We start from the raw sequence: 15,356 nt of genomic DNA, 5'->3' as shown, positions 1-15,356 counted from the left end.
TGTGTGCATGCTCTTGGAAACATGACATTGAGAAATATTAACAGGACGTATAACTGCATTGTTTCAAGGATTCCACACCTTCATCCAGAACACCACAAGATGGCTGGAATAGGACAATGTTTCATTTTTGTGAAATTTTAAAAAATATTTGCAATTTGATGGGAAGGTGTATTCTTACCAACTTTCTGCCAGATGAATGGTTGCCTTGATTTCTGTGTTGACTCGGAATCTGGAACCCTGTTGTGTATGAATTTGTTTAACTTTCATGAACTTTTCTCACTAACAGCTCAAACAAAGGATGTCAGTTCAATTTCTTGAACTAATATTTTGGTAAAGTTACTGTAACCACAGGAAATATACTTTTGATGGTAATGACTCGAAAGATTCTTGGAAGTGTAACATGAATATTTTAGCTAATGACATCCATGAAATAAGAGAAATAAGCCCGGAAAGCGGACGGCAGCAACAAGTTTGATTTGGAGGACATCGCAGGTAAGACTTTCCCAACAGCTGGTTATTCCTGCTTATAAGAATCATGCCAAATATGAAATATAAATTTTTAAAGTCTCTCCTTGAGTGTTTGTTGATTTAGTTGCATGATTTGTTTTTTATAAAATTGAAGAATATATTTTTTAAATAATTTTCAAGGAATCCTTTGTCTGAGCTGTTTGTGTTTTGATGTTGTTTGGTAACCGAATTGATCGTAATTTTTTCTTTTCTAGGAACATGACAGCTCAGTGGTGAAGGAGGAGCCAAGATCATCTCCCCTAGGTATGAGTGTTGTCATGACTACCAGCAATCATCCAATCAGTGAGCTCAAAAGAGACCAGACTAGAGATCTGACTAGTGACACAAATTTTTCAAACAAGTTTGTATCAAGAACAGAAACAGTGCCTAGCAGCACCTCATTCCCATTTCATATACAACATGAACACCTTGGAAGTCTGGAAGAAATGGTGCGCCACCAGAACTACAGGAAAACAGCACCTTCTGCAAGGTCATTTCAACCCAATGTCAACCTTCTGGCAAGGTCAGATGGTTCCCATAGCAACAGCAACGTCACAGTAAGCCAGTCTGTAAATCAAGGGGACAGCCTGCAGAACGTCCAGCCATGTTCAAGTTCAGAATTTACGTGTACAATTTGTGCTTTCTCACACAGGGACGAGCCAACGGTTCATAAACACATGAGATCAGTTCATTTCAAGCAAACTTACGTCTGTCCAATATGCCGGTTGGTGTTTGCGTTTGACAAGGACCTGTCTCATCATAAGAAGCAGACACATGGGAATGGCTTCGCATGTGAACAGTGTGGTAAAGTGTTCACACTCAAGTGTAACTTGGTGGAGCATGTCAAGCGGATTCACGAACACGGCGTGAACGCCAGGCACTTCATGTGTCCTGTCGTTGGCTGTTTGAAGGCCTTCACAAGACCCAGTCATCTGAGGATCCATATGACCCGCAACCACGTCACTGACCCATTCACACAGTATTAGGGTCGCCGAGACCTGCTACTAGTACTGGTGTAGTACTAATATATTCTGAACAAAAAAGTTAGGAATCAGGAATATTTTTGTGGATCTTTTTTGTGTGGAGAAGTCTGAGTGGACAATTTAAAAATATACCCCAAAATATTCATGATCCCTAATTTACATTTGTTCAGTATGGTACTAATGTAGTATTAACTACTGTTAGGTGACAATTTTTTTCAGTTTCCTAATTTGATTGATTGGATCCAAAAGACACAATAGATCACTGGACAATAAAATATTGTGTAGGTTTATTTTTGTTTACCAGATAACTTCCAAAATCAAAGACAATTAAAGTATAGTAACTTTGTTAGAAATAATTGATCAAATGCATTGTATGTAATCTTTGGCCTCTGTCTTATCAACAGAACAAAGACTTCTTATCAGAAGTCAACACATATGAAAGTTGCTGCTAATATTAAGAATCTGCACATGCTTGAGGCAAAATTAGACTATATTTTTACAAATTTAACGGACCAATTGAACAATTTGAAGCCAAGTATTTAAAAAAAGATATTGACCTACCCAAATATATTTTTAGCATCCCAAACTAGGATCTCAAGGAGATACCTTTGAGTGAAATCAAGAGATATATCTGAGAAGATATTGCATCACAATGCTTTGTCAACCATTGTGACATCACAAGTTACCACGATGTCACAATAAGATGACATCACTAGTCTCTCTGCCACTGAATCTGGTTTGGTCTACTATTTACACTCAGGACACTGGCTATTAGTGTTCACAAACAGAAAAGGTCCAAAGAATAGAATCTTACACTCATGTTTTTTATGTCAAATACATCAACGCTCAACAATAGAAGTTGAAAAATATGCAAGCCTCAGAGTTTTTGAACTTTCATTAACATGTGTTTGATATCAGAAGACACTAGGTTTGATTATCTATTTATGTTTAGTTGATCGTGAATGGTAACCTTTTGCTCTGGGGGGGCACGGGTGGCCCAGTCGTCTAAGGCGCCGTGATTCGCTGTGCAGAGTTGCGTCCCTTGGGCACGCCAGAAACCTATGATTGTGGGTTCGAATCCCGGTTCGCCCCAATTATGTTTCTAGGTTTGTCAGCACCATACCCGTGCTCGTGGGTTTCACTGAAGTGGTAAACGTCTGAGACCTGCATCACTTCGGGCTTTCCTCCCACATTAAGCTGACACGCCGTGATATAACTGGAATAATGTTAAAAGCGGCGTTAAACCCAACTCACTCACTCACTCACTCACTCACCTTTTGCTCTGGTTCAGTCAAATAGGTCAGTAGGGGGAAATCAACTTTGTTTAGATTCTCCACATCTCAAACACACACAATTACAGAATTAACTGTCAACTGCAGGATATTATGGATTATGTGGCCCTAGGGAATTAATTAAGTTTGTAATTTGTATTTTCAACAGTAAATCTGGAGGGACATGAGTTTTTGTCTGAGAAAATGTGGAAGGGTGTTAATCTCAAATGCCAGCCTATTGTTGGAATGCAAACGATGAAAACAAAGAAATGTACAAGACAATCAGCACGAAGCAAAAGTTGAGAATATACTGAAAATAATTTCACCGATATCCGTGACCATTTTTGTAACATCAAATAACACATCGTTTCACTTATTGTTTGCTACAGTTTGTTTTGTTATTTCCCCGACCTACAAGGGGGTAAAAAGTTATTCCAGAGAATTCCGATGGCCTGTCGGTCTGTCCTTCCAAGGACATTTTTGTGTGCGACCTATCATTTGAAAACTACTACATAGATTCTTTTCAAACTTGAGGAACACTTTTTATACTAATAGGAGATGTGCAGTGCGAAGTTACATTTCAATATTTCAGAAAAATTACAGCTTTTATTATTATTTAGAAACCTTTTACTTAAACGTTAAACGTGCGACCTATAACTTAAAAACTGCCATATGGAATCATTTCAATTTTAGCGAACAGTTTCCATACTTATAGAAAAGGTGCAGTGCATGGTTTTATTTTGACATGTGGATTTTCTGAGAAAATATGAATTTTACATGTTTTGAACTTAGAATGTTTGTTTTACTTCAACATATGTGCGACCAATAACTCGAGAACTACTTCATGGATTGATTCTTTTCAAAGTTAAGGAATACTTTCTATAATAATAGGAGGGGTGCAGTGTAAAATGTTGATTGTGATATGTGTATTTTCTGAAAAAAATATGATTTTTTTCATGTTATGAACTTAGAACATTAACATTTCTGTGACCTTAACTTGAAAACTATTTCATGGATTCTTGTCCAATTGGGGGTACAGTTTCTATACCAGTAGGAAAGGTGCAGGACAAAGTTTGATTTGATAAGTGGATTTTCTGAGAAAATATTGCTTTTTTCAAGTTTTGAACTTAATATATGTTGGGCTAAATAATCGGGGTATTAGTGAGCCCTGCTCACTTTTTGCCTGTTTACTATGTGTTATTAGAGTGTTTACTATGAAGATCTTTTAGGTAACATTTTAGTGATGAAGGAATGCCATCATTGGCCTGTGGTGATGCAGAGTGTTTCATTGTTTTATTGGTCTATATTCTGTGTGCTGTTCATTATTCAAAGGCTAAGTCAGTCGGATTTATGTTGTAGATATTTTTATTAATTTTATTTTTTCATATTTCTTAAGGATATTTGACTATACTATGATAGTTCATGTCAAATGAAATATATATCGTTTTAACAATGGTTGAATATGGTTTCTTCATAGTCACTTTTGTTTTAAATATTCATATCTTCTCATTGTAATACATGGTCAGTTTGAGGATTTCAAAGGATTTCATCATGTTCATGACAAATAGTGAGTGAGAGAGTTGGGTTTAACGCCGCTTTTAACAGTATTCCAGTTATATCACGGCGTTCATGACAAATATGGACCATAAGATGTGCAGACACTGAAAAAGGTTTGAGACACGATGCTGACACAGGAAATAATGGCCACATATCTGAGACTTGCTCAGGTAAGGCAAGGTTGTGCAACCCAAGTGCTCGTCCCCATGGTTTCAGACATGTTGGTACAGTGTGTTTATTTTTTGTCCCAAGCTATGTTTGGTGACTGCTGGCACTGGGAAATAAATATGTTTTGTATGTTTGTGTTTTGTTGTGGAAAAGATAAATACGGTAACTGAGCAGCTGAGTGTGATGATAAATGGGCGGTAATTGCCAGGGGTCACTTATGTTTTACAGTTAAAAACATTTTCAGTGACGCTATAATTGCTGTATTATTTAATGAGATTTCAGCTCCTGAAGAAATGAGCAACAGCTTCAAGAATTATCAAAATGCTTCCACCATCTATCTTTCTTTCCAAATTATGAAACTATCAGTATTCAAGATGAAGATAGAGGGATCCATGGTCCTTTACACTGATAGATTTAGAGGTCCCCAGGCTATAACACTGCAGCCACACTCCACCCAGGACCCCAGGTGTGAAGGATCCATGGTCCTTTACATTGACAGATTTAGGCATCCCCAGGTTATAACACTGTAGCCACACTCCACCCAGGAACCCCTGGTGTGAAGGATCCATGGTCCTTTACATTGACAGATTTAGGCATCCCCAGGTTATAACGCTGTAGCCACACTCCACCCCAGGACCCCTGGTGTGAAGGATCCATGGTCCTTTACATTGACAGATTTAGGCATCCCCAGGTTATAACACTGTAGCCACACTCCACCCCAGGACCCCTGGTGTGAAGGATCCATGGTCCTTTAAATTGACAGATTTAGGCATCCCCAGGTTATAACACTGTAGCCACACTCCACCCCAGGACCCCTGGTGTGATACTGACGGTCGTTTGACAAAACATGCATGTTTTATACCAATAGATTCAATTCCTGAAATGGAATAGTTCTTCACTGCCACAGTCTCCCCAGAAACATGTCGCACCTAGTCACCAAGGTTGAGACTGGGGTCGTTTTAAACTCCAGATTTTCCCTCAGAATACATCTGACTGTGGAAGAGTGATTCTTGTTACAATTAGTAGCAATCTTGGAGCTCTTGCGCCTATCTAGTACATAACCTGAACCCATTCAACACAATAGCTTTGTAGTGAGTCTGTTTGAACACTACTCGGCTCGGGAAAAACTTGCAGCATATGGACTTCCCTCACCCTGGCTTTATACAAGTCAACACATGAAAACATCTTTCCAGCTAAAAGCTTCCAGTTCAGTCTTCTGATTTGATCAACTATATCGAGGACTTGCATTATGAATGCATTTGGAATGAATCTCTGTGCCCAAGTAGACTTCAGAAGTGTTTTGATTTCAAGGTCATCAGTGAGAGAAATTCTGTGCTGAGTTAGTGGTTAGAGAGATGGAGCTGGTGACATCACTGCTGCAGTGAAGCTATGGAGGTGAATGGATGCAGGGTATATGTCATAAGAGAAGGGGGCAGTCTGGTAGCCTCGTGGTGAAAGTGTTCGCTCGTCATGCTGAAGACCCGGTTTCGATTCCCGACATGGGTACAATGTGTGAGGCCCATTTCTGGTGTCCACGCCATGATATTGCTGGAATATTGTTAAAAGCAGCATAAAACCATACTCACTCACTCACTAATAAGAGGAGGACATTATACATTTAAGGATGGACTGTTGTGAATTTTTTTTCGAAATCATTGAGGTATGAATCGAAAAACCACTGTGCAAGGCATATGAATCAGAATGCAGGAATTACAATTAACACAACAGAAATGTAATTATTTGATTGTGAAGGATGGCAGAAACTGTTTGCATGAGAATGTTACTAAGTATAACAGTGTAATAATAGGATTAAATTGCGTACTTCTGTTTGGAATTGTTGACTGGAATTTCTGGTGTAACATGTTGGCTGTGATCAGCTGGTAATGTTTTTTTGCAATGGGAAAAAATTGAAAGAGACTGTCGGAATAACGGGTCTTGATAGCACTGATTTAATCGGTTCCCATCATAAGTGTCGGATACAGCCGATTGTCGGATTAATGAGTGTCAGATTAACAAGACTTTACTGTATATTGAAGGGAGCTATAGCGAGGGAACACAGTGTTCAAGATGAATTGTTATTGTGAACGAGGGCATACACATTTGGCATATTTGAACCAGGCGTGACTACCGGGGGGGATCTATAATTAAAATTGTATTAATGTTATAATTGTACCTGCAAAAGTGTGACTGTGCAGTTTCATTATTAGTCTGATAGCTAATAGTCTACTGCCATTTGTGTTGGTGTAAGACAGCATGAAAACAAACAATTTGCCTATAACAACTTATCCTGTTATTCAGACTAATTCTGTGACTGGTCAAAAGAAATTAAGGGTGGTCACTTTCCTTCCCAAATTCCATGTATCTATCATCAAGTCGTAACAAGTGATTAATTTGTCAGTGGATCTGTCATGGTCGTAATCACTATGGTATACAAAGTTGCTGAACAAGATTTGGAAGTATTTGTTTGCAGGCCTTAATGGTAGCATAGAGTATACAAACAAAGTACAATAAAGGGGGAAAATAAACAGCATTATAAACAAACCAAAATACAAATACTGAATATATATGCAGTAAAATCAGAAAATACAAACATTGACTGAAATAATCAGATTTCTGTGAATACCAGAGTTTGAGGAACATCTCTTTGTTATGTTTCAATTTATATTAGTATGTATCACAATACAGCCCCTGCTTATTTGATCCCCGGCCGCATCATACCAAAACACATTACAAGATGTTACTTGTTTCGCTGCCTGGTGCTCATCCTTGAAGGGCTAAAACAAGGACTGGTCGGCTCGTAGTCTGTACACTGTCTGAGTGGGGTGTAACCTGCGTCATGGTATGCTGGCATTATTTCAGACAAGTACAAGCAGCCACACAAACACTTGACGTATACGTGCACTAATCTCACCTTATTGCATAGTGACAAGAATCCAATTTTTGCAGCCAGTACAGACGTACATCCAGACGTTGCTCAAGATGTTCCGTTTAATGTTCTCCAGTTGTTCCTCTAAATGTTGTTCTGGATGTTCCATGTGATGTTCTTCTAAGTGTTGCTCTGGATGTTCATTTAGATGTTCTCCAGATATTCCTCTGAGTGTTGCTCTGGATGTTCATTTAGATGTTCTCCAGATATTCCTCTAAGTGTTGCTCTGGATGTTCATTTAGATGTTCTCCAGATATTCCTCTGAGTGTTGCTCTGGATGTTCCTTTAGATGTTCTCCAGATATTCCTCTAAGTGTTGCTCTGGATGTTCATTTAGATGTTCTCCAGATATTCCTCTAAGTGTTGCTCTGGATGTTCATTTAGATGTTCTCCAGATATTCCTCTGAGTGTTGCTATGGATGTTCCTTTAGATGTTCTCCAGATATTCCTCTGAGTGTTGCTCTGGATGTTCTGTAGATGTTCTCCAGATATTCCTCTAAGTGTTGCCCTGGATGTTCTGTAGATGTTCTCCAGATATTCCTCTAAGTGTTGCTCTGGATGTTCTGTAGATGTTCTCCAGATATTCCTCTGAGTGTTGCTCTGGATGTTCATTTAGATGTTCTCCAGATATTCCTCTGAGTGTTGCTCTGGATGTTCCTGTAGATGTTCTCCAGATATTCCTCTGAGTGTTGCTCTGGATGTTCATTTAGATGTTCTCCAGATATTCCTCTGAGTGTTGCTCTGGATGTTCATTTAGATGTTCTCCAGATATTCCTCTAAGTGTTGCTCTGGATGTTCATTTAGATGTTCTCCAGATATTCCTCTGAGTGTTGCTCTGGATGTTCATTTAGATGTTCTCCAGATATTCCTCTAAGTGTTGCTCTGGATGTTCATTTAGATGTTCTCCAGATATTCCTCTGAGTGTTGCTCTGGATGTTCATTTAGATGTTCTCCAGATATTCCTCTAAGTGTTGCTCTGGATGTTCATTTAGATGTTCTCCAGATATTCCTCTGAGTGTTGCTCTGGATGTTCCTTTAGATGTTCTCCAGATGTTCCTCTAAGCATTGACCAGATGTTCCTCAACACACCTTAAAATGTTCGTGAATGTGTTCATCTGGATGTTCCTCTAACTGTTATCTTCGACAATATGGGAGGAATTGTCAGAAAGTTTGTGGGTTGATGTGACATGTTACCATGTTCAAAGCATCATACAGATGTTTTTGTTCAACCATTAAGCAAAACATTTACACCAAGTGAACAGAAAAGATTCTACAAACTCTCTCTACCATCTGAAATGTCTGCATGGATCGTGAGGATTAAGGCTATAGTAGGAATAAGGTAAGCAAGCTACAGGATTAACTTTTCTTTTTGCAAGAACATCTCGAGACTATATCCAGTTCTGTTTTCATTTTTGTTCAGGCTTGTTTTGTTTACTTGTTCAGAGATTTTCTGTGTGAAAATTTGCATGCAGCAAAATGAAAATAACATCCCAATGTAAATATGATGGCTGATGTGAGGCCAGTCGCCTAGAATAGAAGCTATTATAACATGTGACCTAGGGATTATGGATGTTATTTTGAAATTACCTGTTGGTAGTTGTTTAAAATATTGAAGTGGATTTTGTATTCAAAGAAAGGAGAATTAAATAAACATTATTTATAGTGCTCTATATTTTCTGTCTATTTTACTTAACAGTAGGACATAATTTGAAAAAAGAAAAAAGGGACAAGTTATCCTGCCTGAAGCAAACAAATGCTTGTGATTTTGACACCTGTATGATACCCTTTGTTTGAGCTGTTATTTATTTGACTGAGATCATCAATACGTTTGCTATGCATCCTTTCAGTTTGACTCTAAAACGTTTGTGTAATGAAACAACAATTTTGCTGTTTAGCCTGACACTGCTATGATATGTTTCTGTAGATTCCAAATGAGGACATCCGTGCTGTATCAAGCTATACTCAAATCAAAGATGAGGACGTGATGATGTCAACAAGTCAAGTTATGGCATCGTCTTCTTCAAACGTCAACAATTTCCAGGATCCAAGCCAAGAAATGACATTGTCTTCGTCAACCTACAACGATTCCCAGGATCCAAGCCAAGAAATGACATCGCTTGCTTTGATCAAGGAAGACTCCGAGTATCCGATGACTCCAAACCAAGATATGACATGGCCTTCTTCAGCCAACAAAGACTCAGAGTATCCGATGACTACAAACCAAGATATGACATGGCCTTCTTCAACCAACAAAGACTCCGAGTATCCGATGACTCCAAACCAAGATATGACATGGCCTTCTACAACCAACAAAGACTCCGAGTATCCCATGACTCCAAACCAAGATATGACATGGCCTTCTACAACTAACAAAGACTCCGAGTATCCCATGACTCCAAACCAAGATATGACATGGCCTCCTTCAACCAATGATAAGCTGGAGCTTCCGAGAAGTCCAAGCCAGGACATGGCATACCCCACTTCAATCAATGAGGAGCCAGAGGTTCCAAGTAGGCATCGGAGAAGAGCATCAATGGCAGCATCCCAGGCACTCAATTACCAGATGTCATTCATGGATGATGACGATGTCCTTGTTGTCAAGGAGACACCAGATGAAGACTTTAAGGTTGAGGATGATGATGATGAGGAGGAGGAGGGGGAGGAGGAGGAGGAGGAGGATTCATCCTCCCCAAAACAAGTTGATCAAGGTGATCAGTCAGTTGAGAATTCTGCTGAATCACCTGGAAATATGAAGTCAGAGACTTCTAACATGGATGCCCCGAAACAATTTCTTTCCAGCCATAAAACAATTCTAAAATGCATAGTTTGTTGCTATACATGCAATAATCGCAAAGCTCTGAAATGCCACATATGGGACGAGCATGGATCTGAAGTGTTCTTCTGTCAGTCATGTAACAAGATGTTCCTTGACAAGGCTGAAATGCAGGTCCACAGGGATGCGAAACATCCAAATCGGTTTGTCTGTTATGTGTGTGGCAAGTTCTACACTCTTAAAAGCCATCTGAACGCTCACATCAAGTTTGTCCACAACAACCACTCCCGCCATTGCACCTTTCCTGGATGCGATAAGATCTTGAAAAATCCCAAAAGTCTCAAGGTGCATCTCAAGATGCATGAGTAAGGAGGGAGTGTTAAAAGACCTGAATTGACAATGTTTCCAGTGACAGTCGTGTTTTCATTGCCCGAGATATAAAACGTATTATGTTTTCAATGACGGTTATGTTTTCATGGGCCAAGATACGAAACTACAGTGTTGTCAGTGACAGTCGTGTTTTCATTGGCTTAGTTACAAAACGACAATGTTTTCAATGACTGTTATGTGTTCATGAGCCAAGATATAAAACAACAATTTTGTCAGTGACAGTCATGTTTTTATGGGCCGAGATACGAAACTATAATGTTGTCAGTGACAGTCATGTTTTATGAAGATATGACATGTCAGTGTAGATAGTGACAGTTGTGCTACATTGAAATACTGATGGAAACAAAAAAGGGAACAATGAAAAATATAGGGTTGGTTGGTTGGTTGGTTGGTTGGTTGGTTGGTTTGCTGTTTTACGCCGCACTCAGCAATATTCCAGCTATATGACAGCGGTCTGTAAATAATCGAGTCTGGATCCGACAATCCAGTGATTAATATCATGAGCATCGATCCACGCAATTGGGATCGATGACATGCATCAACCCTGACCACCCGATCCCGTTAGTCGCCTTTTACGACAAGCATAGTCGCCTTTTACGGGAAGTATGGGTTGCTGAAGACCTATTCTACCCCGGAATCTTCACGGGCCGAAAAATATAGGGAATAAGCTTTACTGTTAGTACATTTGAAATAGCGGCATACAAATTCAACACATGTCAGAATCAAATGTACAGATGTATTTGTGTGCTGATCATTTTACTGTGTCTAAACCTGTGTGTTCTCTTGCTCATTTCCATCAGTATGTATAACAACAGAGTTGGTAGGGACAGTTGTGAATGTTGTTAATTACCTTTGACAGGCCATTCTAACACGTCGGCTTCAAGACGACTTTGCTTGTCGTGAAAGGCGACTAACAGGGTCGGGTGGTCACGCTTGCTGACATGGTTGATGCATGTCATCGATCCCAATTGCGTGGATCGATGCTCATGATATCGATCACTGGATTATCTGGTCCAGACTTGATTATTTACAGACCGCTGTCATATAGATGGAATATTGCTGAGTGAGCCGTAAAACAACAAACAAACAACGTCTGCTTCCGACTATCACTTCGTGGCCTTCACCCATCGTTCCCATAGTACATGTTTCCGCACATGCCCGGAGACTTTCAGGTCATAGGTCACAGGTAACTTCCTACCGACACATAACAGAGTTAACATCCCCACATAAATGCCAGTCATTACGATACATTATCAATGTAAACCAGGTCAGTGCTAAGGCATGTATGCCAGTACAGCCCTTTGTGTAGATGAATAAGATTTTTGTATGATTTAATCCAATACTATAGGATCATTAATCAAACTACCAAAGTCTCTAGTGTTATACTTTAATCACATCTAGATCACTTAGTTTTGCATTGGTCTCATATGGACTCGAATAGGTCCCCAGAAATTGATGCTGTCATAAGAGGCGAGAAAATGGATCAGGTAGTGAGGTCACTTGTTGGATTGCAAGTCTTCATACAGGGTTAGAAACTAACAGTTTTTGTCCACTAGTCCTTATAATGATAACATATAGCAAAACCCTTAAAAAGGGCACATTTCTACTAGTCCTTATGATACCTTTACCATTGGGCAGTTTGGCAAGGACTGTAGGACTAGTGCCAATTTCTAACGCTGTCATATACCAACGGCATTGAACATTATAATATGACATAATATTATGATATCAAGTACAGTAAACTACTGTTATAACAAACTCAAAAGGACCACTAATTGTAAATATTTCGACAAAATTTCTTCTCTAGTCGTTGTATTTAAAGACAGAATTTATGCACATCAAAGGCTCTAGTCTAATCACTGTTTAGCTATTGTTGACTAAGGGTGAAACTATGTCAGTAGATGATACAGTTAATCACTTGCCTTCAACTATTTGTTGCCACTTTGAATTGCCGCACGTGACAGCGGATGTTTTGATAAACTGATTAATGACACGCGAGCAGCTGTGAGATTAACAGTTCGTTATAAACATTGTCATTGACAGAGTACACATGGCGCCACAAAGTGAGTTCACTTTATCCATTATTTTGTTATAAGCGTGTTCGTTATATCCATTATTTTTTGGTGATAAAATAGTGGGTTATATACATAATTTCGTTATAAGCATGCTCGTCAAATGTTTACTGTGCTGGTTTGTCTGCCCCATACTTGATTATTTACTGGTCACTGTGGTACAGCTGGAATATTTCTAACTACAAGATGAACCAATATTTCTGTGTGTGCTGGCATTTAGATATGACCGCGGAGGTTTCATCTGATGGTACCTGAGTCTTTGCTTGAATTATATCCAATTCCACACAGTAAAAGTGTTGTCTTGTGTTGGCTTGTTTGTTCAATGCCACACTCAGCAATATTTCAGCTATATGCGGCGTACTTTAAATAATCTAGTCTGATATCATGAGCATTGATCTATGTTATACGATGACATGTATCAACAATTCAGAGAGTCTGACCACCTGATCCCGTTAATCGCCTCTTACGACAAGCATAGTTGCCTTTTACGGCAAGCATGGGTTGCTGAAGACCTATTCTACCCTGGATCTTCACGGGGTCATTTGTGTCATGACAATGTGCAATGATAATAAATTGTCGCTATTTTTGATAAAGTGTCCGTTGTATTTTGTGACTTGTCATGGCTGTGTGCCCCAAAGATATCCTAGCACTGTGATTATTTATACAGTAGTAAGTATTGGCAGTGATGTCTTAGTAACATCTTGAACGTAGCATGTTGGTAGCACACACCTACTTCAGTCAGTCTAGCAAACAAGTATATTTCTCAATTAAAAAACATAGTACTTGATGACTTCAAGCACAGTTGAAAATATGGATTTGACTGTTTTTGTCCCGGTGATTCATGCCGACAAGTCCATGGTGCTAGATTCCCCCCATGTCAGGTTGTCCTGACAACTGGTCATAGATGACACGGGTTTACAATAGCTTGTAGCTGTATGCCATACTACGAACTTGAAAGCGCCAGGGTTTTAAACTTTTATCAACTCTTGTTGATATGTTTGATATCAAAAGAGTGATATTAATGTCATATAGGCATTATTTCAGCCTTATAGCGACTTGATTTGAAAAGACTTTCTCAATGTGCAAGTTATATCATGAAGAACATAACATATACTACTCAAAAGAAGTTGAGGACCACTGTCATGGTATGAAAGATTAACTTAAGTAATATCAAACAATCGGTTGGTACTTAACTTCTTTTGAGTAGTATTAGAATAAAACGTCTATTCCGTTTATGATGCAAAGTCTTTATCAGGTGGAATGCAATATTTGATACAGAAACTATCTACATGTATCTTGTCTGTTTATTGGTTCAGCCATGTGTAATGTAGTACTATTATATAATCAAGGTCAAGGTTGAAGGGGAGATAACTCATGTCTGAAAAATTAATATTTTATAAAGTTCGTTGAAATTCTTATGGCACAAGACATCTGAAAAGACTTCCTAGCTGATTCTTTTAAATTTTTAGTGATTTACCACCGAGTATTCGTCACAATGTAGACGAAACACTTTTTATTCCGTCTCCTGGTATGATGTCAGCAGCTCTGTTCTCGTACCCTTCTCTAGCAGTATATACTCGCCTCTAAGTCCTCAACTACTGAATATCTCTGTCCTTCCACTTCAGTTCTCTCTGAGTCAGTAAATTTAAATCAAATTCACTCAATCTGAGACTTATGTGTGAGTATATACTAAACATGACAATTTCTGTGTCTCACTTTCAAAGTAAACGTTTTTGTGAAGGAAAGTTTAAATCTGAGACATTTTGACAGTCCAGGAAGATCAGCTGATCATCTTGAAGATTTACAAATTTGGGGTAAGTAGCAGCTCCTTGTCTTATGCTATATGTTTAAAGTCAGAAGTACATACTCACATATCGTCTCTCAATTGAAGATTTTGTAATTGGCCAAAACAATTTGTCTTTCTTTCTTTGGTCTTTTCTTTTGAAAAACTGTGATTAATAAATATTCTTGCATGAAACATTCCTTTTTCCTGCTGTGGTAAAACGTTTGAAATGACATCTTCAGGTTTTTTAGCCATTAAACATATCCTATTGTGACTGATCTAGTTTGCATCTGAAGTCTCTGCTATTGTTCTTGTTAGATGTGTATAGATGTTGATACACCAGAGTCATGTGTGCCTGTTGTTTCAGGTCGTGGTTGACCCGGAGTGGGAGGATGGCTTGAAGCTGGAGGAGGGGATGTACTACAGAGGCCATTACCTGGAGATGATACCACCCACCAGCAAGAAGCGGAAGCCGCAGAAGCGATGTCGTGTTTGTTACTCTCAGGGGCGGCGGCGGAAGGAGTCGCGGTATCAGTGTGGGTCGTGTCCCGAGAAACCCGGACTTTGTCTTGCACCCTGCATGCAGATCTACCATGACCAGCGGGACATCCAAGTGCTGGACGCCACCATCCTTGGTTGACAAGATGTTTATTTTGCTCGGAGGAAGATGGTGGGGCAAGGCAGGTTCATGTTTCTAGGAGAAAGATGGTGGTGAAACGAGTCAGGTCTGTGATTCTTTGAGGAAGATGGTGGTGAAACGAGTCAGGTCTGTGATTCTTTGAGGAAGATGGTGGTGAAGCGAGGCTGGCTTGTGATTCTTTGAGGAAGATGGTGGTGAAACGAGGCAGGTCTGTGCTTCAGAGAGGAGGATGGTGAAATTTTGGGTGGTCCGGCCTTCTGTGAGGATGGTGGTGAAACGAGGCAGGT

At 39.3% G+C, this 15,356-nt stretch overlaps 1 protein-coding gene across 2 annotated transcripts in view; it reads left to right on the top strand.

Annotated features, from left to right (window-relative positions):
* LOC139452153 (uncharacterized) overlaps window positions 1–10,942 on the top strand; it is a 38,441-nt gene extending 27,499 nt beyond the window's left edge. Inside the window, exon 5 of one of the 2 annotated variants that reach the window (XM_071233496.1) lies at window positions 9,336–10,942. In XM_071233496.1, the coding sequence (XP_071089597.1) occupies window positions 9,336–10,553 (1,218 nt within the window). In that variant the 3' untranslated portion in view covers window positions 10,554–10,942. Of the gene's footprint in view, window positions 1–722; window positions 3,396–9,335 lie in introns of those variants that run through there. The other variant, XM_071233498.1, reaches the window with a different exon arrangement.
* Window positions 10,943–15,356: the final 4,414 nt, after the last annotated feature.

This window comes from Haliotis cracherodii, unplaced genomic scaffold (genome assembly GCF_022045235.1).
Source record: "Haliotis cracherodii isolate W230 unplaced genomic scaffold, xgHalCrac1.p SCAF_9, whole genome shotgun sequence".
NCBI lineage: Eukaryota > Metazoa > Mollusca > Gastropoda > Lepetellida > Haliotidae > Haliotis > Haliotis cracherodii.
Note: the sequence above shows the minus strand (reverse complement) of the source record. Positions and strands in the feature narration are given on the sequence as shown.